The sequence below is a fragment of the Ambystoma mexicanum genome, chromosome 4q, assembly GCF_040938575.1.
Source record: "Ambystoma mexicanum isolate Mex_15411 chromosome 4q, UKY_AmexF1_1, whole genome shotgun sequence".
In the NCBI taxonomy this organism is placed as follows: Eukaryota; Metazoa; Chordata; class Amphibia; order Caudata; family Ambystomatidae; genus Ambystoma; species Ambystoma mexicanum.
The window spans coordinates 38,438,671-38,461,337 of NC_090928.1; the positions used below are offsets into that span (position 1 = coordinate 38,438,671).

At 42.6% G+C, this 22,667-nt stretch overlaps 1 protein-coding gene across 1 annotated transcript; it reads right to left on the minus strand.

Annotated features, from left to right (window-relative positions):
• Nucleotides 1-1,152: 1,152 nt before the first annotated feature.
• LOC138468467 (protein unc-93 homolog A-like) lies at nt 1,153-15,824 on the minus strand. Its single transcript, XM_069609002.1, has 8 exons — nt 15,657-15,824; nt 13,584-13,765; nt 11,061-11,284; nt 9,209-9,331; nt 5,911-6,122; nt 4,783-4,918; nt 3,630-3,761; nt 1,153-2,463 (listed from the first exon to the last, which is right to left on the minus strand). The coding sequence occupies exons 1-8, from the start codon at nt 15,744-15,746 to the stop codon at nt 2,198-2,200; spliced, it is 1,365 nt and encodes a 454-aa protein (XP_069465103.1). The 5' UTR covers nt 15,747-15,824; the 3' UTR covers nt 1,153-2,197.
• Between the last annotated feature and the right edge of the window lie 6,843 nt (nt 15,825-22,667).

Here is a 22,667-nt window from a genome sequence, read left to right on the forward strand (position 1 = left end):
GCTCAGGGGCAACGCGTTTGAAAACAATGCAGCAACACAGGTTTGAATCCCAAGCTTAGAAACCACTCGTTGGAATTAAGCGTGTTAAAAAAGAACAATTGTAATTATAATAAATGTTAAGTACTTCGACCACCGTGACGCGGGAGAGGGCGGAGCAGAAACAACTTGAGCTCCAATGCTTCAAGTTATCAATACAGCTGCTGCCAGCCCCCTGGAAGAATAGACGCCTGATGGCTGTGCTGTCCCTCCCTTGCCGTGTATGGATGGTGGCGGTGAAGGCCCAATGAATTAAGGCAGTTACGCGAGGGACTCTATTTTGTCTCCCTGGCTCACCCAAATATACCCCACAGCAGAAACGAAAATGGCTAGTAAAAACAGGCCGCGGAAGAGGGATGCTGAGTAGGGTGCAAGAAACTCCATCGGTCAAAGTCACCTGTGTGAGGGAGACCGGCTGATTAGTAACCCTAGATTAGTTGTTTCCCATTCGCCCGGCCAATGTCAAAGGTCACATTTCTGTGTAATGTACTTCAGCAGCGATATGGCGGCGTGCCGTTGGAGTGCCAGGCGCTACAACGTTTTCTTTGCGCTGCAGGCTTCTGTGCGCACTTCATTTTGAGAATCACTTCATTTTGAGAATCGCCTCGCGGTGCTATACATTTCCTATACATACTATAACTTTTGCGCGATATTAGTGCTTTTGCTGTAAATTAGACACATAATCAAGTAACACTCATGGGGCCAGCTTCCTGCAACTGCAAAAACCTCCTTACAAGCATTGCTGTAATTGCTTGACTTTTTACTGCAGAAGGAGTTATTTTTTTACGTACTTGTTTATTGATTCTGGCTGTTCATTTCAGTTATCATCAGTGCTTAGTGCTTAATGATAATTATTTTTAAATACTCACAAACCTTTCTTAAAAAATGCTTTTTTTTCAAGTGCATTCTAAAATAGTTATTTTCAGAAAACATTATTGTTCTTATTCATTTTTCTACTTGGATTATATTTTCTGAGTACCGAAAAACATGTACTTAAAATATCAGCAAAGTCAGTGCCTTTAGAGTAGGAATATAAAAAAGACCAACATTGGAAGAGATTGGAAATCTTTCTACCTGACGCAATATGGCTCCAGAAATAAGAGGAGGAGAGAGGAATAATGTGGGATGTGTTGTCTTTATTACCAGTCACATCTTTGAAAACACTTTGGACCAAATTCACAAACATTCCAGCTCTGCAGGCAATCGATTGTAACTGCATTTTGCATTTGCAGCCACGCGCATATTGCATGCGCAGAGTGATTCACAAAGAACTTTGTGGGCCTGATTCACCCAAGCATTTTGCAATGGTGCAAACTCATTGAAAAACACTTTGTAAATCAGGCCCATAGGCGACAAAGGCAATTTGCACCAGCTAAACACAAAAAACAGGGTAATCGCTAGGCACAGGTTTCTGGATGTACAATTTAGCAAAAATAAGGGTCCAATTGAACATATAAAAACATATCATACTAAGGGAGAAGCCGGAATAACCGGCGTGCAGGTAGGGGTTACTGAGTGGGAAGAGGTCGCGAGTGTGCATCACCCTCGCAGTCCCACCTGTTAACGGCCGCGGAGGGCGCTAACAGAACTGCGATTCTCTGCATGTGTGCAATTTGCGCAATACCGACACCATTTGTGCACACACATTTTTATTAGGACCTGCCACGTTTGGCCTATTTGAACTTTTGCGCATACACTTGCGGCTGCAAATTTGCTTCGTGGTTCGGCCCTTAGGACTCCCTCTTTTACCTCAGCAGTTGTCTTGTCATCACAGGGTGGGAATCTGGGGGTCGCATTGTTGGATCTGTGACTGATGTGCTGCCCATTGTAATTGGTTATGTATAATGCGCTTAATACCCAGAGGCTTCTAAGCGCGGACCTGGGGATCGAACCCGTGTTGCTGCGCATAGTCTTGCTTTCAAGACTAGTGCGTTGCCCCTGAGCAGTCCTCCGTAGACTCCTATTTCTCGCGCTGCTAACTCCAGCGTGAGGAGGGCTGGCATGGTGCTACGTAAGTGCTACATTTGTTAAATTAAATACACATAAATAACCTTAATTCAAAGGCATATAAATAAAGTCTCAACAGTACTTATAAAATAAATTAAGTGCGCACATAAATACATTAGCAAAAGTCTCTGGTTCATGTCACAGTCTTGTCCCCTCAGGCGCGTGGGATCTCAACTGTGGTGTCCCGGCTTTCCGTGTTTACTGTGTAAGTGCTGGCGGCAGGGTTCTTGGCTTCCAGATATTCAACGACGCCATAGAAGAGCATCCCAACGGCCAGCACGCACAGCAGGATATAGAGCTTCACGTAGACGCACAGGAAGGAGCCGTACCCAAAGGCAACGACGAACCCCACCGACTCCCAGAGGCAGCAGTTAGAGAACGCCGCTTCCTTGTTCTTTTCAAATAAGACTCCATAGAGAGCTGGAAAAAAGCAGATGATTTACGCATTAAGAAGATGCTTTCCAAACAATTATTCCATACACATGTGTCGCCACTATGCTTCGGTGGTTTGTCTAGTATTCATATAGTTATTTCTCTCTTCTCAACTGTACTAATGTACTTGGATCTTGTATGGAGGGCTGGTTTAATGGGATGGGAAGGAACATAATGATGCGAAACCTGGCGTGTTGCTGCACGCACATGAAAAGTAGCCATGTTCGTTATGCCAGTAAGGTAAGTGAGTTGCATTGAGACACGTGTGTGTTGCAATATGGGAGCCTCTGATCTTGTTACTCTGCTTGTTAAGTTGCAAACCAAGTCAGTTCTGAGGGTGTGGATGGTTTGTGGGAGTGCCAGAGAAACTGCTATTTGTGGTGAGTTGGTTGGAGAGGTGGAGAGTTTGCATGGTTTTAGTGTTAGAGGCTGGAGGGATGTATAAGGGAATGTTTTTCTCCAAGGTATTTGTGGGTGGCTGCAGTGTGTAGAAAGAAAACGGATGAGTGGGTTTCTCGGCAGGATATTTGTGGGTGGCTCCTGTGTGTAGAAAGACAACGTGTGAGTGGGTTTCTCTGCAGTTTGTGTGTGTAGCTCCTGTGTGTAGAAAGAAAAAGGGTGAGTGGGTTTCTCTGCAGGGTATTTGTGGGTGGCTCTTGTGTGCAGAAGGTAACATGGTGAGTGGGTTTCTCTGCAGGATATTTGTGGGTGGCTCCTGTGTGTAGAAAGAAAAAGTGCGAGTGGGTTTCTCTGCAGGGTATTTGTGGGTGGCTCTTGTGTATACATAGAACAACGGTGAGTGGGTTTCTCTGTAGGGTATTTGTGGGTGGCTCTTTTTTGTAGAAAGAAACGAGTGAGTGGGTTTTTCTGCAGGATATTTGTGGGTGGCTCCTGTATGTAGAAAGAAAAAGTGCGAGTGGGTTTCTCTGCAGGGTATTTGTGGGTGGGTCTTGTGTGTAGATTGAACAATGGTGAGTGGGTTTCTCTGTAGGGTATTTTTGGGTGGCTCTTGTTTGTAGAAAGAAAACGGGTGAGTGGGCTTCTCTGCCGGGCGTTTGTGGGTGGTTCTTGTGGTAGATAGAAAAAGGGCGAGTGAGTTAGTGATATGAGAGGTGGTTGAAGGACATCCATATCTGTGATGTATCTGGACTCACCACTTGTTCGAGCCAGCCAGACCGCATCAGCAATGCCCCAGAGGGCTGATAAAATGAAGAACACTGCAAACTGGTCGGTGTTAGGCTTCCAGAGCAGCAGTGCAATAATGCAGGCTGCATGCACCCCAGCACCTGTCAATAGGAAATGCCACAGTATTGATGGGGAGAACTCTAGGAATGATAGTGTTAGACTGTAGACAATACAATTCAGAACCTGTATCAATAAATCTACTGCTGTGTTATAAGAAACCAAAAGAAAGAGGGCGAGAGAGTAAGAGACAGACAGCGATAAAGTGCCTAACATCTAATCTAAACTGAGAAAAAAGGGTCCACGAAGTTCCCATACAGAGTAAAAATGACACTAAACATGAAGAATACTGAAGTGAAATAGGTAAAATATCATTTACTGAGAATAACTAATTATGATATATTTTTATCCCAAAATAAAGCTCCTTCATAATGAACTAAGCTAAACGAGCAACCTTTAATATTGAAATACAACAAATCATTTAACAGAGGAAAAAAAGAAAAGAAAACACTTGTTGACTGCAGAGGTACGTTTAGAGTAGGTAGGGAAGGGGTGGAGTCATGGAGGATCTCCCCAGATTGAACATTTATAATTTCACAAATTAATATAGCTTAGGTTCAACTAAAGCAGTGCTGAGTAGTTACCCCCATACCACCAATGAATGATGTATCATAAATAGATGTTAACATACATTTTGACAGACTGCAGCTTTTATGTATAAATATGTAAAGAGTAGTTATTTTTAATTTATTCATTTAAAACCCACTTATGTTTGCTGTTTAGGTTACTTTCAATGTGAAATTAGTTTGTTTTATGACATCTGTTTCCGGGCTTTTATTGCTGGGATATTATAATATTGAAGCAATTTTCATCAAATTATTACGTTCAAAACAAAAATGTACCCCGTTGCCTAGAAAACAATGAGAATTCCTAGAACACACCCTGCTCCACGCCCTCCACAAAGGGGCACAATATTTGAAATTCTCTGGAGCACTTTCCAGGCCTGGCATGGCAGTTTATCACCCTCTGATTCCTGCACATGTGCATCGTGGTGGCAGCTGTGGCTAAGCCGCACCACCCAGGCATAGCTGCTCTGTGTATATTAAAGGCACAAGGTTAACTTACCGGTGACAAAGATGGCGATCCTGCCTGTGTATTGGGATATCTTTCCGAAGAACATACAGCACACTGAATTGGATACTCCGAAGCAGATCAACACGTAGCCCACAAATTTCAGTCCGAGGACACAGGTGACATATGACTGTGAAGAAATACATCAAATGAGGTTACTCTCAGGCTTAAAGATTTCTGAATCCGAAAAACTGTTCAATAATATTCCCAAAGAAGCAACGTGCTGCCTGTTACATTCGGATAATTGGAATGCCACATGTAAAGTAATCCTTGAGACCAGGACACAGATGCTCTTAGAACAGAAAGGCAATCAGTGCAGAACTTCAGTGCCGCGTGCTGGAAGGAATTTCTAGGACCACAGCGGTCCTTGCTGGTGTGGCTGTGCTCTGCTAGTGATAAATTCAGGCATCCAAAATTCAGTAGCTTTCATGTCAATGTCAAAGGTGTTTTGTACAGTGAACAGAGTTCCATGGCATGGCTTCTATAAAACTGCACCTTTGCCCAATAGCAAAGTCGCTGCCAGACTCAGGTATGTTGTGATACCACTGCCAGTCTTCAGTAATTCAATGTATCTGGGATTTGGGCACCCTATGCTGTTTTCAAAAGTAAGCCAATTTATGTTGTGATACCACTGCCAGTCTTCAGTAATTCAATGTATCTGGGATTTGGGCACCCTATGCTGTTTTCAAAAGTAAGCCAATTTATGTGACAGGAGTTTTCCATTTATTATTTCACTTGTTACTTTTTGAAACGGGCTCCTTTTCTGATACTGTAATAGTAGGGAGCATTATTATTCAACTCAACAGTATCCAATATATATCGACTTGGGAAGGATAATGAGCTGAATTGACTTCATCAGGATTTGAACCTGTAACTTGATGCTGCACATATATCCCTGAGTGTGTGTTTAACTCATTGAGCCTCTTTTCTAGGAGTAGCTTCCTATCCCCGTAAGTAATATCACACTCCATTGGTTCCCTTGAGTAAAATGAAACACTGAAAATCTGGAATGACTTGCGCATTCCTCCTGTACCCCATCAGTATAATAGATTATGTTACGCAGATAAAAGAATGCATAGATCAAGAGCTGTACAATGCTGCCTCCTTTATATTGATACGCACCTTTGTGTAATCACTTGCAAGGAACCCTTGTTCAAGTCCACCGAAGATTGTGAGCGGGATCAGAAGACACTGGCGCTTATCACGCAGCTGCCGGAAGGTGGCCAAGAATGTAGAGCAAAAGGACGGTTTGTTCTCTTCCACTTCTTGTCCTTCCTTTTTTTCAATTCGATCCAAAAATATGATAATTAATGCCACACCAATCACCCCACAGCCTGCAAAAGAAGAGCATATTAGGGGTTAGACAACAGGGTATTGTGATGTGTGGTGTTAAGTGTTTTGTATAAAAACAATACCTGATTGCAGAGTCATTTCTACTTTAAAGAATCATTATATTCTTTATTTTCAAGAAAATAAGTGGATGAATGGAATTATTGTTAGGTTTCAAATTAAGTAGAAGCTGATCCCCTCAGTTTGCTTCCATAGGTTGGAAGGCAAACATAGGATCACGATAAACCATTTTGGGTTACCGAGGAAACCAATGGGTGAGACCCTGAATTCTCTCACATTGTATATGGAGAATAAAAAAGGTCATCTAACTGTAGCAAAATATAAATACCACATTTCTATATACACATTATGCCGGCTTTGTCCCGGTTGTAAGTATTGCAATACTAGGGGCTATTCTTATCCAATTGTATTGCACTGAAATGATTGACCTAAGAAGGTCTGACCTTAACCTGTGATGTCAGGCAGCACACAGATCACTGAGTGAGTGCTTAGCTCGATGAGCTACCTTGTCCACACAAAAAGACGACACAAATATGATTGGATTATCCTACACTGCAACATGTGAAACAAACACACATTGTCACTCGGACTCGCATCTGATGTAAACTTTTGAGACACAGAACAGAAATAAACATCAAAGCATTGGTTTAAGAAGAAAATAAGCAGCAATGGCTCAGCAAGAAACAGCCCAAATGATTTGCTGGCCAACTCAATGATATGGAATCAGACACCTCAATGGCAGCACAGGTGATAGTTGGGAATCTATTTGATCACTCAGACAAAACAAGAACTTGGGGTGTTGTCACTTTGTCTTTTATTTCCTCCAGCTCCATATTGTGATTCCATTCAACTTCTATTGATCTTTATGCATGTATGCAATAGAACATAGAAAGATATTATGCAAGCATTCTTCAAATTCTATGACTGGTGTTCCCCAAGGACCCATTAAGACTCTTGCTATACATCAAATACTGTACTTAAAGGTGTTCTGTAATATGGCGGATTAGGATGTGGAATTTCCAGGCCAAAGTCACTCTTTATCATTGCGAAAACTGATCCATTTGCAAAAATAGATAATACATTAACCCCTCAAGTGCCAAGCTATTATTGAAATCTATGTAAAAAGGACGAGTAGACTACATCACAATCATGTTTTATACCTCCAACTTTTTACTGTAACTATCTTAATATGCTTGAAATGCTGATTGCCTAAGCTTTTGAAAAAACATAATTGGACCAGATCTTGTTTTTAAACCCAATCACCCAAGAATAGAGAGACATTCTGTCCAAAATCATAAGAATAATTCCAATAAAAGCCCAAAAGAGGGATAAATCACAAATGCATCCATGTAATGATGAGTGCTGATTCGGTGTCCCAGTGCGGGCAGAAGCCTGCATATATCCGTAAGTACGTTGATATCTTCCGTCACCTACAGTATTCGTAAGTTGATTGAACTCGGAGGGCCTGATTTACAATTCGTTTTTCAATGAGCTTGAGCCATTGTAAAATGTGTTTCTGAATCAGGCCCTTAACCGTGTATTTAATAAAGAAGCACCGTAGGAAAATCATTACAATATTTCTCTAAACATTTGCAAACTCCCCTGAATGCAGAGCAAATCTGTCTGAAGGTTTATCTTGTTTCATTGATAGATTGTTCCATTCACATCTAACAAAACTAACATCCTGGATTCATGATAGTTTGGATATATTCCTGAAAACTGCATGTTCTGCCACAGGACAAGTACCACTGCATTGTTACATCAGATGTGGGACTTTAGAATATTACCATAGACCATATTACCGTGAATGGCTTGAGCGCATTAATGCTCTTAATAGGTCAGGGATCACAAATCATGCTTATTGACCTGGCTAAATTACTTTAATATGCACCCTTTGTGTTTCATAGAGAATGTTTTGTTATGATATGTTAAAGGATATTTATACCGCACACTGTCACCACCAGAGTAGTCCCCTGGTGCTCTGGCAGATCTGAAAAGCAAGAGGGTAGGGTAAGCTAGTAGGACTGAGCAGGAAAAGCGCAACAGAGCTGTGATGTGCTTTTGGCAGCTTCAGTTCGGTTTACACTGTTCGCTGAGCATAGGTGTGATTATTCGGTTGGTAGCTGTCATGTGCTGTTGTGCGAGACTATGTGTGGTTGTTGCAGTGTAGTGAAGTGCATGCTGTTTGTTGTGCAATATAGGTATGGTTGTGTTTAGTTTAGAGTTTGAGAGCTTTAAGCAGAAGGGTGATTCATTAGTGGGTTGGTTAGTTGTGGTGCCCCATTGTACCTCCTCCACTTTGGCCACCTGTGGTACGCGTCCCTGCCAGTGTCGTGTATTGTGGTCTCCTGGGAGGGGGCGTGGTCTCCTTCCTATATGCTGTGCCGGGTAGTGGTTGTCTGCAGGACTATTTAGAGGTGATGCCTCCTCCACCCTACTCCCCTGCCTTCAGACTAATGGATGTCTACACTGCTTTGGGCTCAGGCATATCCTGGTGGGCAGCCGCCATCACTTCCCTGGGCCCCTTGAAGGGGGGCCTCATCCCTGTGCCCTTGAGCTACCTGGACAAAGTGGTTTATCTGTTTGGTCGCCACTCTTTCCCCTTCACCTCTTATGCCCTGTCTGTGGTTCCACCTAGGACGCTCCCATCTCTTTCATTAGCCTCCGGTGGGGCCCTCCTTCTCACCAAAGGACAGATTTCTAAATGGGATGTAAATATGCACTGCCTATGCAATTCAGTTCATGCACTACACGGATGTTCCAGATGTGACGTTTTACTATACACGTACTTACCTAGTGCAGCCTTCTATGACACATATCCTAGTGGAACATTGTGATATATTCTCCCCTGGCACGGTTATCCCTCAAAACGCTATTTCTAGGATACTGACAAGTTTATCTCTGCATCGCAAAGGAGGTTTCTTCAGGTAAACTTAAAGAATGCTGTGGCTTAAGCTTCAGCACATGAGAATGAGTTCCAATAAATCATGATGACCAATCTGTCATGATAATAACTTTGGGATACAGTATGTTTTACATTAAAAAAAATTGCAGTCAGTTTTAAACCTACCGGTGTAAGAGCCCAGCAGAGTGTAGATCACAGTGTCAGATGGGCGAGGTGATGTTACAGCCTCTGAGCCTGGACAGTCATCTGCTCCACAGTAGCTACCATTCAAACCTTGACGCCTTGACCCTAAATAGCAAGGAGACAAAATATGGAATAATTCACTTTCTTCTATACACTGATGCTTGCTGCTACTTTTTCAGGGAAAACTCATGTTTTTTCATGATTCTGATAAATGGACCTTCGCGTTTTCAAGGAGCAGGTGGAGTTTTCCAGTGGAGGCTCCACAGCTGTGTGTCCACAACAGAGAAAGTTTTAGAAATAGACATGAGGATAGGTCCAAAATGCAAAATAGAATCTTAGAACAACATACTATCATGAAATCCTAAAGAGGGAAAAGGCAGTAAATGAAATTATTTTGCCCATTGCTTAAGAAGAAATACATAATTTTAGAATTACGTCTCGGACAGTACCAAGACAATGTAAAAAAAGCTATTTGGACGATGGACACTGTTGTGCTTTTTCAGTTCAGTTTTAGTACATAACTCAATTAACAGAGATGTGTTTTACTTTTTGTGAGAAGGCGTTGACTATATCAAGGCTCACTTTTTAGGACTGCTGTAATAAGGCAAGACTTTCTAAATACAGAAAAAAGCAAATGGCAAAAAGATAAGATGAAGCACTGAAGGTGGCTGTGGATAAGCCATGGAGGTCACCAGCATGCCCAACACTCACCTCTTGGTTAACAGGATCAACCCACCCGGATGAAAGGCAGATGCCACTTCTAGAGTATTCTTCTTATAAGTCCTGCCATTGCACCTTAACCCATCCCCCTATTCTCAGCACGAGTATGGTATTGTACGGTTCTGTAAACGTTTTCAAAATACGCTAGCAGTGATAAACTCGTAAGTACTTTTCTGAACTGAATGTTCTCATCAACAAATATTCACAATCACTTTAGAATGAACTAAATTGGAGAAGAAAAATATGTTAAGTTTGTTAGAATATTATATACCAACAGCACTAATATGCATTGTTCTTTAATAATCTTAGTGCCGTGCTGTACAAGGGTGGCGTTACATTAGAGAAGTGGGCACTTCCTGGTATGATTGGAGCACTGGGGAGGAAGCATACATGTGTTTAGAATTAATTTTGTGTATGAATGTATGGTATTGGGTAAAGCAGGTGCGTTCTTCCCATAATCGGTGAAAAGAAGACATGATAGGAGGGATCCCTGTGATATCCCACTGGATAAAGGGGGCCATTGGTATCAGTGTGATGGGTGGGCAGTGAATGTTGAGAGGTGGTCTTCTGCAAAGTTAAAGCAGAGAGTGGTGGTGCTGTAGTTGTTGAACCTTGTCCTTCTGCTCAGCATGTTGCACATCACACGTCACAGGATGCTCTGGTCAGGGTGGTCTGGGAAGTGTATGTGCATTAGGGAAACCAAGTTATTACTTATTGAGTTATTAGAAGCCTTTGCCAATAAATGCTTGGAAGTAGCAAGTATGTGTGGTGACCAGGCTGAGTGAGTGGCAGTGCCCAGAAGCCTGAGGCTTGGACTCGAAGCACATGAGGTTGTTATCATAACATGATGAGTTTGGCTCTTTGATCAATGAGATATGAGTGGGTGGCAGAGAGGGAGGACAACAGGTTCATGTTGTCTGTAATGGCATGTTTGGTGATGGCTGGTTGGTGGATGATTTCTGAAAGCTGATGCTGTTGTTCCCAAGAGAAGAAAGAGAGGAACGTTTAGTGACGGAGGTTCAGGGAGGTTTACCATTGCTACAGCTGGGTGGTGGGAAACGCTGGTTGTGGGAGGAGGTTTGAGTGAGAAGACAGTAACTGTATTTTTTATTACCTCTAGAAAAATCAAATATCATAGATGATATTAGATTTCCCCAAATGCGACCTGTCTGGAGAATGAGAAAGAAGATTCCAAAGTATTCGTTGATGACATCCTCTGCTATTCTCCTCGCCGTCACTGCATGCTTTCGTCCAATCACTGTTATGTAGGTCCTTTTGGCCGTCCAGAGAGATCCTCCTCCTAAGCCCAGAAGAACTGAGGTGCTGACCAGGGTGTACCTGTAAAATAAAGGTGCCTTATTTTCATTTGTTTCTTTACATGTCTGTGGAAGGGTTACATCTGGCACTGCAATATAATGTTAACGCTTTCCTCCCTGGGAAAAACATTTCCACCTCAAACAATGCTTAACAGACAGAGACAGGAGGAGTTAAGCTGATTTGTTATTTCAAGAAAGTAATTTGCAATGATCACCCTATGAAGGAATCTTTTTGTTTGATGAGGCTTGCTCATCAATGCTTGCACATCAATTATTATGTTATTCTAAATAAGTGTTTAACTTTTTGGTATATTCAGGCAAAAACTGGCCTACGAGGATACCTCAGGGGCAATGTGTGTGTCTTGGAAGCAAAACAATGTGGAGCAACACAGGGTTGAATCCCAGTCCACCGCTCAGATACTAGTCTTCGGTAGGCAGGCGTGTAATAAAAGATTGGCCTCATCATGAGTTGGGTGGTATCCCAACTGGGATGCCACCCCACTTTATTTGTGTTACTGCCCACCTGTCTGGCGGTTTTACTGTTGGATCACGGGTGGGATGGTAAACATTATTCCCTATTCCCCATTCGGTCCATTGGAACCAATGGAGAATTTTCAGTGCAATTACCGCCAGCAGTATTACTGCGCGGTAATAGCACCAAAATCAGCATTTATCCAGTGTGTGGACAATGAGCTCAGAGCTGGCGGTAAACACGCCATACTCATGATTGGGCGGACCCTTAAATGCGGCGGTAACCCCATTCCCACTGCATTTAAGGGCTACTGCCCAACTCGTGATGAGGCAATTAATTTAACACGATTTATTGCAGTGGTGGTGGACATGATAGTTGCTCAATCAACTATTTGAAAGTGTCAGTGGAGACAATTTGACCAAATCTCTAAATTCAAGACTATTGTCAACTGTTTCAAATATGTTTTTGTTCTACAACAGTGATGATCTCATCAGCATGAAACAGTCTAAAGCAGTCCCAATACATCATTCTCTAGGATCCGGAGCAAGTCCCTGCCTTACTTCCGGCATTCATTCACAGATTACTTTCCTGCTAGTAAAATAAGGGAGATTTGGGATAACACGAGATTGGAAAAGGTTCTAGCTTCATTGAAATTGGTGCTGGGTATTGCGGGTCTCTGTACAAACATGGACAGCTGAATGTATTGTTTACTCCTGGAATGAGTACAGTCTCCTTAATGCAACCTTTCACAGAAATTAGGAAACTACCTACTCCAGCAAGGCAGGGTTACGTTTTTTGTTGCTGTCCCCTTCAAGGCAAGACAGCTCATTTTAAGAGGAACTTTATAATATTTTGAAAAACAAGAACTATGAACAACCTACTCAGAAACGAAAATACATAAAAAAGGACTGCATGTCCCAGGCAAAACTTGGAGTTTCAAACGCATTCAACACATCTGTTGATACTGATCATTGCACAGGGAGCGCGCCGCCAATTACTCAAAAGCAAAATTATGGATGCAACTGGCAATTAGGTGTTTCATTTGCGTGATTAATCCTTTTCTTCATATTCAATGCCAAGTGATTTTGTTGATGTATGAGGAAATGATTAAGTCAATGGAACACTTCATTTAAATGATGTGGTCTGGGCAGAAGCAGATATGTAAAGATGCTCACGTGCAAAAGTAAAATCTACATTACTAGCTGCTTTCCGATCTGTGGCGAATCATCTTCACTTCCGCAAGGGATTGAAATCCTTCCTTTTCATAAAATCTTTCAGCCTATAATCCTCATCATTCGCAGCCATATGAGCTTCTTGGCACGCTTGAACGTGCTTCCTGAATTTGTCCCTGTCTGTCCCATCGCCTTCATATTACGTCATCATTGTTTGCCCTCCATCTTTCACTCCTTATTATTCTCCTGCACTCTTTTGTCCTCTTCCTGGTTCTTACCGCTCAATGTTCTTGTCTAAACCTTTAATCTATTCTCCCTGCCATCGCCGAGTACTTATCTGTTCTTGTTTTATACCCAGTTACTGTCGTCTGCTCTTCTGTCTGCTCTTTTGCCTTGCACTTAACTGATCGGAATGTTTCCAAAGTTTGTGAAGGATTGGGATTCCCTTCCCCCCTTCCCTATGCTTTGGAGTCCCTGTGAAGTGGCAGCGCCAGCCGATGGTGCCTTATTGAACTCCACTATTAATTAAATAAATACATACACTATTGCTCAAAGGCTGCACATTGAACTACTTTAAATAATGATATGAAAATGTTGATGGATTTAAAAATAAATATTTTGAAGGAACACAGAAATTTATTGTCCAACTTCTGCAAATTGCAGGAAAAGGAGATTACCATTTTGGGTAGAAGTTGGCCAAGGTGTACGTAATGAAGCAGCACATGGAGAGGACAATGGTCCACTTGCAGCCCAGTTTCTCTGTGAGGATTGGAGCGAGGAATAGACAAGAACAGCAGAAGGCTCCATACATGACTGCCAGAGCCACGACTCCCATGTTCTGTTCCTTATTCAGGCTGCTCTGTGGAAGCAAAGAGAAAGAAACCATGTCTTTACCAAAAATCCATAAAATGAAAAAGACCCCTAGTCTTTTTCTCAAACATGCCATGAAAATACAGGCAATGCCCTGAGAAGCTTAGTCATTGGTGGTGCACAAGGTAACCAGCAATACAAAAGATACCTTAAGAATAAAAATATATTGAAAGAGGTGGATCACTGGAGGGCTGGGGGCAGAAGAGGAGGTGCTCCGAGTGATTGAGATTTGTTCATTCGAGAAAATCTATGAGTCAATATTTATTTGTCGGGTTTTGAAATGTATGTCAGCGTTAGCATGACATAATGAGTGTGAAAGAGTAGGATCAGCAACATGAAAATGTTATTTGACGGTGTTATATGTCTGGAGCACCTGGCCCTGTTTGTTTATGTAATTTAGCCATACAAAGGTGTTCTGACAAATAGGCACACATTCCGCACACACTTTTCATTGAAGTGGGAGAAAAGGAGTTTGTGGCCAGCTCAAGGATGGCTGGTGTATTGATCCCATTGCAGCTACTAGTCAAGAAGGAAGACCCAGCCAATCACTGGATGAATGCTCTTCCGGATGTTACAGGGAACATTTGTGCAAAGGTATTGTGGCGGAAGCTTGCACAATGGGCAGGGTATAAAGGTATAATCGTACTAATGCAGAGTGGATAAAATAGAACAGACTCTAGACAAGAATGTTATTACCTTGAAGACTTTTTTTTAAAATAATTGATAATTCATTCAAGTTAAATAAATAAGAAAGAGAGTTGGAGAACACAGCATGACAATTAATGGCAGCATGGATGGGTTTTAATAAATAATATGCAAAGTTTGCCTACCATCCAATAATGCATGCCCCTAAGGGCAAAGTGCCCTGTACAGTTCTATCTGATGCAGTTATTTGGTTGCTATCTAGAGTTGCATAATTTGACACATTGGAAGGTAACATTTGAAGACAAGCAATTGGTTTGCCGGGTCGCTCCTCTTCCCAGTGCATACAAGAGGATTTGGGGGTGCTGTGTAGTTAGCTGTGCTCTCTTGTCGTATTGTCCTTACGCTTCGTCAAAAAATAACATCCAATGCCATTTTAGCACATCCCCAATTCATGCAAATGAGGACATATTAGCACGCTCATAAGCCAGGTCACAGAATTCTGCTGAGGAAAAGTAAGCCGCAGCCTACTATAAGGACTACCCTAAAAAGTGTGTATATCAAAATATGGACAAGATAGAATAAATGCACCTGGTGGAAGCCACGTGATCAATGAATCCCTTCATAAAGTTAAATGTATATTCAAAAAGTTTAAATCACAGGACTAAAATAATACTCTGTTTTATAGGGGTGACTACAAATGTGCACAAACAATATAACAACCCAAACAGATAATATATTAATTGTTATTTTAACCTGCCGAACAAAAAGATCCCGGTTGTAGCTATGGGCAGCTCGTTTAAAATGGGCAGCGTCCTGCCACCCATCTGGCTATTATAAAGGAGCCAGTATCCCAGAGACACATTCTGATGTCCCTGGCAACTGACATAGCAACTGGCTGTATCTGGCATAACATACATTGATTGCAAAGACCCTAAAGATTAGTATCTTCTAGACCGAGATATGTTAAGCCAGAGAAAGCTGGTTACTATTTCAGTTGCCAGAGCCTTCAGAGTTGCTATTCATTTTATCATCCTGCCAGCAATCGGCTGATGTGATGTTGAGTCATGTCAACTCCCTGTGTGTGTTGCAACATTCTGGGTTCATGCTAGAGGTGTGTTCAGGAAAGGAAGACTGCATGTAAATTCAGGGCAAAGCAAAGGAGAAGCGCTGTGGACACAAGGCACAAGGGCGTCTGGCACAGACTCAAAGGAGTAGGACAGCCCGTTGCCACCTACCTGCAAAGTCTGCAGGCCGCCATACGCAGTATACAGGAATAACATCCCAAAGGACACAACGAGGATGTTCTTGAAACGAGTGAGTCCCATTTTCACTTCAGGAAGTGCAGTAACTCAGAGAGGTGAGGTTTAGCTGTGGAGGTTCTGAGCTCGCTGGTCTAGGCTCACGCGAGGATGATGTGCTCTGTAAATAAGGATAGACATGTTTGACATTATAGGAATCCTATTATGCTGAATGAATCTATAGACTATTGACATTTCCAGATAGGCCTGCATGCTGATCTGTGGTGCAGAGATCCTGTTGGGTAGAAGGAAACACAACACTATAGGGTGAGGTCCCACGGTTCCCACTCACCAGAAAACACCTCTCCCTCTAAGGCTAAACTTTGACACGTAAGGGGCATGTGTAAAGGCCAAACACTGCTGCTATAAGTTAGGCTCTGCCAAAAAAGCCATGTGCCAGGAGATAGACTTAGCCAGTTTATAATGATGTATTACTGGCAGAGTGGTATTACATGCATGCTACCATCTAGCAGCAATTCGTTTAGCAAAGCCTGTTTTACCATTAGTGGTGAATATACAGCGGCAGAACACATCAGTCACTCTGCATGCGTCATTTCTATGATCTGCTGCATTCTTCAGGAGTGAGCTCTGCACTGACAGTCCCCCTTTATCGTGGGACCAATGGCTGCATTTTCATGATCCCTTTATACTTGGGACCTCCTGGTGATGCAACATAGTGGAGGAGATCCTGTAACTGTGCAGCATACTGCACTCATTAGCGCTGCTCCACAGCTGTGGATACCCAATACAAGACTAACCACCGTGTGACATGGCCATACACAGAAGGTATAGGTGAACGGTCTTGTGGAGTGAGCATCGATAGCGCATCTCACATCTCATACAGATAAAGTAATGCACTTACATTGAGGAGTGTTACAGCAGCTGCATGAGCATAAATGCTGTGCTCTCCATGCTGCAATGCATGCAGTATGGGGAGAGCACCGTTTCCAGTCACTTTGCGGGGCCATTGTACTCTAATACAGCCTCCGGATTGTGGCTGGTCATGTTTGAGAGCACCCACACATGTCCATATAAACTGAATCAGATTGTAACTCACTGTTCTGTCTGCAGGTCGCTGAAGGGTCCTCTTAGTTACAGATGTTCCTTTTCTTCAGTGTAGATGGGAGACACCAGTGCACAGCTGTCCTGGAGCCTGGATCTCATTCACAACCTCCGAAGAACTGCTCGCCTGCTTTATAACAAGTGAGACTGGGCACACCCTAAAATTATAACCAGTGCCACTAGGAAAGTAAATGGAAATTTGAAACATCATCCGAGTCACTCATTTGGGAAGTTTGATTTCATCATCCACTCGTCCACGTAATCGCTACTTGTCAATTAGCAATTTCACAACTTGGTACTTTTGACATGATCTCATGCCAGAATGTGTATCTAATATACTATAGTCTTATATTGAGGAACTTTTAGGTGGATTTCAACCTATGGACACCCCCGACCGGATTCACTTGTGAATGTTCCTCTTGGAACTTAATGTCGCATTGGTGTGGGAATCTACGGAGACATAGAGTTCCACCACTGCTTTGAGAAAGCTTAAATAATGCTGTGTTTCTCACACACCTGTTACTGCGCAATAGTGAGTTATTTGACACTGTAATTTCTTTATGTTTCCATCGGTCATAAAGTATTCATCCGTAATAGTGATTTAACATAAAGTTCTTTATTTTTCAATATTTTTCATGAACGAGAGACGCAGAACCAGACACTTTGGAGGCGGGATTTAACCCTATGACATCCATATAGTACAGACGAAATGTAAATCAACAGTCAACATCATAAACACGACTTGCCCTGATTTGAGTGCCATTTTGAAAAATATTGAAAAATAAATAACTTTCTGTTAAATCACTATTACGGATGAGTACTTTATGACCAATGGAAACATAATGAAATTACAGTGTCAAATAACTCAGTATGGCGCAGTGACAGGTGTGTGAGAAACTCAGTATTATTTAATATAGTATAATGTCAATTCTAAAAGAGAAAATAGATATCTGACAAAATGTTAAAATGCCTTCACATTCCGAGGTAAATCTCGGAGTCTTTCCAATATCCGGCATGGGCAACCCTTACACAGTGAGAATGATTTGCTCTGTTGTCAGAGAGATCCCCAATGCTTTATTGCTGACATCACATGACAAACAGATCAAGAGCGCTGAGAACATCACTATAAGGTGTCCTCTGCCAACACCCTCTACAGAAGAAGCTGCCTCTGTCTTGAGACTGTGGGACATTTCTTCCCTTACAATCCGAGGATCTGGCTCACCAATCAAGCAATCAGTTGGTCAAGTTATGAGTATGTTACCAATCAGTCTTTAACTTCTAGGCAGTACAACCACATTTCTAACACTCAATAGAAGAGAAGAAATAAGAAGAGTTAATGCCCTGTGAGGAATTATGCACTTCCTAGGCCTGATGATGGGGGTGACTTGGTGGGTGTACATAGTCTCTAGGAGGATCATCCTGAAATTTCGGATTTTAAAATCCCCATTTCAATGCATATATGGAGGGATGGGTTAAGTTAATAATAAATGCCTTTGAGCTATGGAAGGGCTGCGGGGGTCTCCCCCGGCATATATAGATGCGGTAAAATGGGGTTAAACAAAAAAAGTATTGACAAAATTGCGCTGTGACCACATAGATCACCATTATGCCCTTATTAGCCTGCTACACGACACTCCTGGCCCCTCTGCAAACTAAAACACCCAACACACAGAGTGACTTACACCTTGTGCCAACCACATTGAGGAACATTTTACCCATCTTTATTGACACAAACAAATGCAAATCACAATATTTAAAATGGATCACTGCACATTTCTTACTGTGCATCCCAAAAGGTTGGTTTGTTTTTGTTTTAACTCATTTTGCTGCATATATGTATGTGGTGCAAGACCCCCTACAGCCAGACATACCACCCCACTTTCATTATTAACTTAACCCATAGCACCACATATATATGCAGTGAAATGGGGCTTTTAAAATATGACATTTTGGGATGTGCAGTAATTGTGTGCGCAGTAATGGGTGATACCGGATAAGGGCCATCGGTGCAGATCTTTGCTGATCTGCATTGTCCCTCCCCTCCATTCGATGGCTCCTACCAGAAGGGGTATGACGCCCTTTCATCGCGGGATGTTTTTTCGCTGTGTTTTTTACCACACATTTTTTTTGGGGAAAAAACCCATCACATGTTTTAGAAAATGGTGGGTGGTGGGTTAGGGAGGAACCCCCCCAAAAAGAATTTTAAAAGAATTTGCTGGGTTTTTTCATTAAAAAAATTGCCGTAAAAACCCCACATAAAAACATCCCACGATGAAATGACATGGAACCACCAGAAGGACCCTGGAAGAATCTACCACTGCACCAGCCCCCTCAGGTTGCGACTCAGCACTAGATGTTTTCAAGGCACTATTTTTAATGGAGAGGGAGTTATGGTGTTGAAATCCACAGAGGCTAGTGGTGAACCAACATAGCCAGAGAAGACGTGCAAGGGATGGAAAGGAACAGAAAAGAGTCTTTGATGAAAGGGGGATGGGAAGGAGTGGTGGTATTGAGTGGAGGAGGCTTCTGCTCACCACGGGATTGTGCAAAGGCACTCAACGAATGCTCCCTCTTTAGTAGAGAAGGGCTCTGCATTGACAGTGAAGAACACAAAATGAGACCTCAGAGATTAAAATAGGAGCCGAGCCAGGGGAAATGAATAACAAGCTGCCCGTAGAGTTTAAGTACAATTCTGGGGTCAGCTGTAAACTGGATAGGGTAAAAGGAAGAGAGGGCAGCAGTGTGGAAGAAGTAAATGGGCTCACAGGGAGCAAAGGGGTTAAAGGAATAGTGGGCTCAGAAAAACTATTGGCAAAAAAGATGGCCAATAATAAAAAAAAAATCTTAAAAATATATTTTTTTAATGTCCCTATGAAAAGTATTGGGCAAATGAAGCTCAAACATTAAAATGGGAAGCACTAGGGGGCATCCATTTTGTGAAATGGATGCCACCTGTGCTTGCCCTTGCGGCACTAAGGAAGCAAAAGCCAGCCAACTGTAGCAAACAATAGCTACCACTGGGTGGCTTTTGCTTCATTGGTGCCGGAGGAGAGAGACCAGAGACTGCAGGCAGGAAAGCTGCATCTCGGTAAGTGCTAATTTCTTTTTTTTAAATAAGCACTAGCTGCATTTTTTTTCTAAGTTTTCCTGGCTGGAGAAGCCCGGAAAACGTAGAAAGAAAACCGCAGCTTTTGAAACATTGCATTTATGTTTGCGGTAGCTTCAGCTTGGAGCCCTCTGGGGCTCCAAGCTGAAGCTACCGCAAACATAAATACAACGTTGTTGTATTTAAAAATGCTGCGGGTTTCTTTCTAAGTTTCTCGCGCTCCTCCGAGCTGGAGAAGCCCGAGAAACTTAGAAAGAAAAACCGCAGTGTTTTTTAAACACAACTGCTCCCCGGAGACCTAAAGTGATAGCTACGGCAGGCAGAAACACAATGCGGTTGTGTTTCCATGGCTGTGTGTTTCTGTCTGCAGCAGCTTTCACTTTGCGGCTTGCGAGGTCCCCCGGGGAGCCCGCGAGCCCCAAAGTGAAACCGCTGCAGGCAGAAACACAACACGGGTGTTTTGAAATGCTGCAGTGCTTCTCACTGTGGCAGCTTTCGCGTGGAGTCTCCTGGGCTCCCCCAAACCTGAGGGAGTCTAGGCGACTCCAAGCGAAAGCTGCCGCAGTGAGAAATAGAACGTTGTTGGATTTGTAAATGCAGCAGTATTTACAAATCCAACAATGTTGTTATTCTGAATGCGGCAGCTTTTGCTTGGAGCCTCCTGGACTCCCTCAGGGTTGGGGGAGCCCAGGAGACTCCACGTGAAAGCTGCCGCAGTTAGAATAACAACGTTGTTGTATTTATGATTTCTGTGGTTTTCCAACCATGGCAATCCCAAATACAACAACGTTGTATTTTTAATTGATGCACCCCAGCTTTTTGCCTTCATTTTACATTTTCTGTGCTTCCCTGGACTTGGGGAGCACCTAAAATGTAAAATGAAAGTGAAGGCAGCCTCCTCAGCTCTACTCTGGCTGCAGTAAGCAAAAACACCCAGTAGGGGGCTTTTGCTGCTTGTATAGTGCCGCCAGGGCAGAGCTAAGGAGGCTGCCTGAAATCACAAAATGGATGCTCCCATGTAAACACTTTGAGCCTCGTTTGCTCAAAGTGTTTACATAGGAACTTCAAAATATATCTAAACTATGTTTTAGACTATTGGCCATCATTTTAGTAAATAATATCTCTGAGCGCACTATTCCTTTAAGGAGGCAGGTGTGAGAAGGAAGATAGAACCACCAGATAGGAGAGAGAAGTTCACAACCATGGGTAAGTGGGGTTGGGTGAGGAGTGATAGATTGTCTAGTCTATGGAAGACTGTTGGATAGTGCCCCCTTGCTAAATTATTTACAAAACACTATAGGGAGATCAAAAACGGCAGAAACATAAGGGAGGAAACATGGGGGGGATAGAGAGTTTGAGGAAAGTGACTAAGGAACTGCCTGAAAGAGGGCAAGGGAGAAAGAAGGAGCAGTAGCCCCCTTCTGTGATGGACACAAACTCCCCCAGTGTTGTCAGTGATGTTTATCTCATTTATGTGTTGACAACAGTGCCAGCTGCCCTAACCCTTTGTGCTGGAGGGGCTCACACCCCTTCTATTGCCAGTGGTGGCTGCCCCCACCCCATGTTGCCCGGTCCTGTCCCACTAATGGTGACCCTCACCCATATATTGATAACAGTGTCTGCTGCTGCCCCCTGTTGATGGCTGTGCCTACTCCTATCCCGGTGTTGATGACAGTGCCCTCCTCCACCACAATGCTGCTGGCAGTGCCTGTACTTCTGACTGAGCCAGCTCCTTTTCCTGTTTGACCAGCAGGTGACAAACGTGAACCCAAATGAGGGATGTCCACTGTGAACTGTTGGTCTGAGCCCGATTGAGGGAGGCTGACATTGTGAAGGTGATCGGATCCTCGGGTGAAGAGTAATCACCCAACGTGAAGATTTATAGAAGGCACTTTTGTTTGTTGTGTGTGATACATCAGGCCCTCTGAAGCAAAAGACTTTGCATAAAAGAGTCTTGGGGACACAAGGCCTTGATATTGTAAAAAGGAACTGTAAATTCGGGCCGTAGAAGCACAGAAGTGTGGTGTGCTCGAGAGTCCAGCCTTGTCCCGTGCTTCAAACGTGGGTACGGGTGAGCTCGACCATAACATCCTGACTTATCATTTGAGAACACTTCTTTTTTTCTTTGTGAACATCATTTTACATTATTTGTGTAACATAGTTGTAAGGATTGGCAATAGGTTTTTCTTAGTATAGGCCCTTTTGATTTGACTAGACTCCACTAGGACTGTATTACTATTATTTGATGGTCGTAGCTTGCTCCCATCTTAGATTTAGGTATAGATTAGGTGTTTATCCCAGTCATTTACAGTTTAATAAACACCCTTGAACAGTGATCACTTGTCTGTCTTACTTTGATGCCATGCAAAAAAGCAGAGAACAGATCGACTACCCCTTTCTTTGTGTCCCTAAGTGACTACAAGTCAGTTAATTGACAATCTATTCATGTAATAGATCATTTAGTAAATGGCTGTTATATATAAACATCCACATTTTATTCAATTTAATACAATTCTAAAAAAAACTTTAAAACAGACATTACAAAAAAGGGTACATTTCTAAAATATCAAAATACACATTTACTACATTCATTCTCGTGTATTTTCAATCAAAAAAACTCAATGTGACATAAATCAATAAAAACATAGAGACGTAAGGAAACGTAGCTGTGAAACAAGATGGAAGATGAAACGCACAAAGCTAAGAAAACGGAACTGCTTGCAATGCTTAGTAGAAGAAAAAAGTGGCATGCGCCAACTATATATCTACCTCAATAAAAA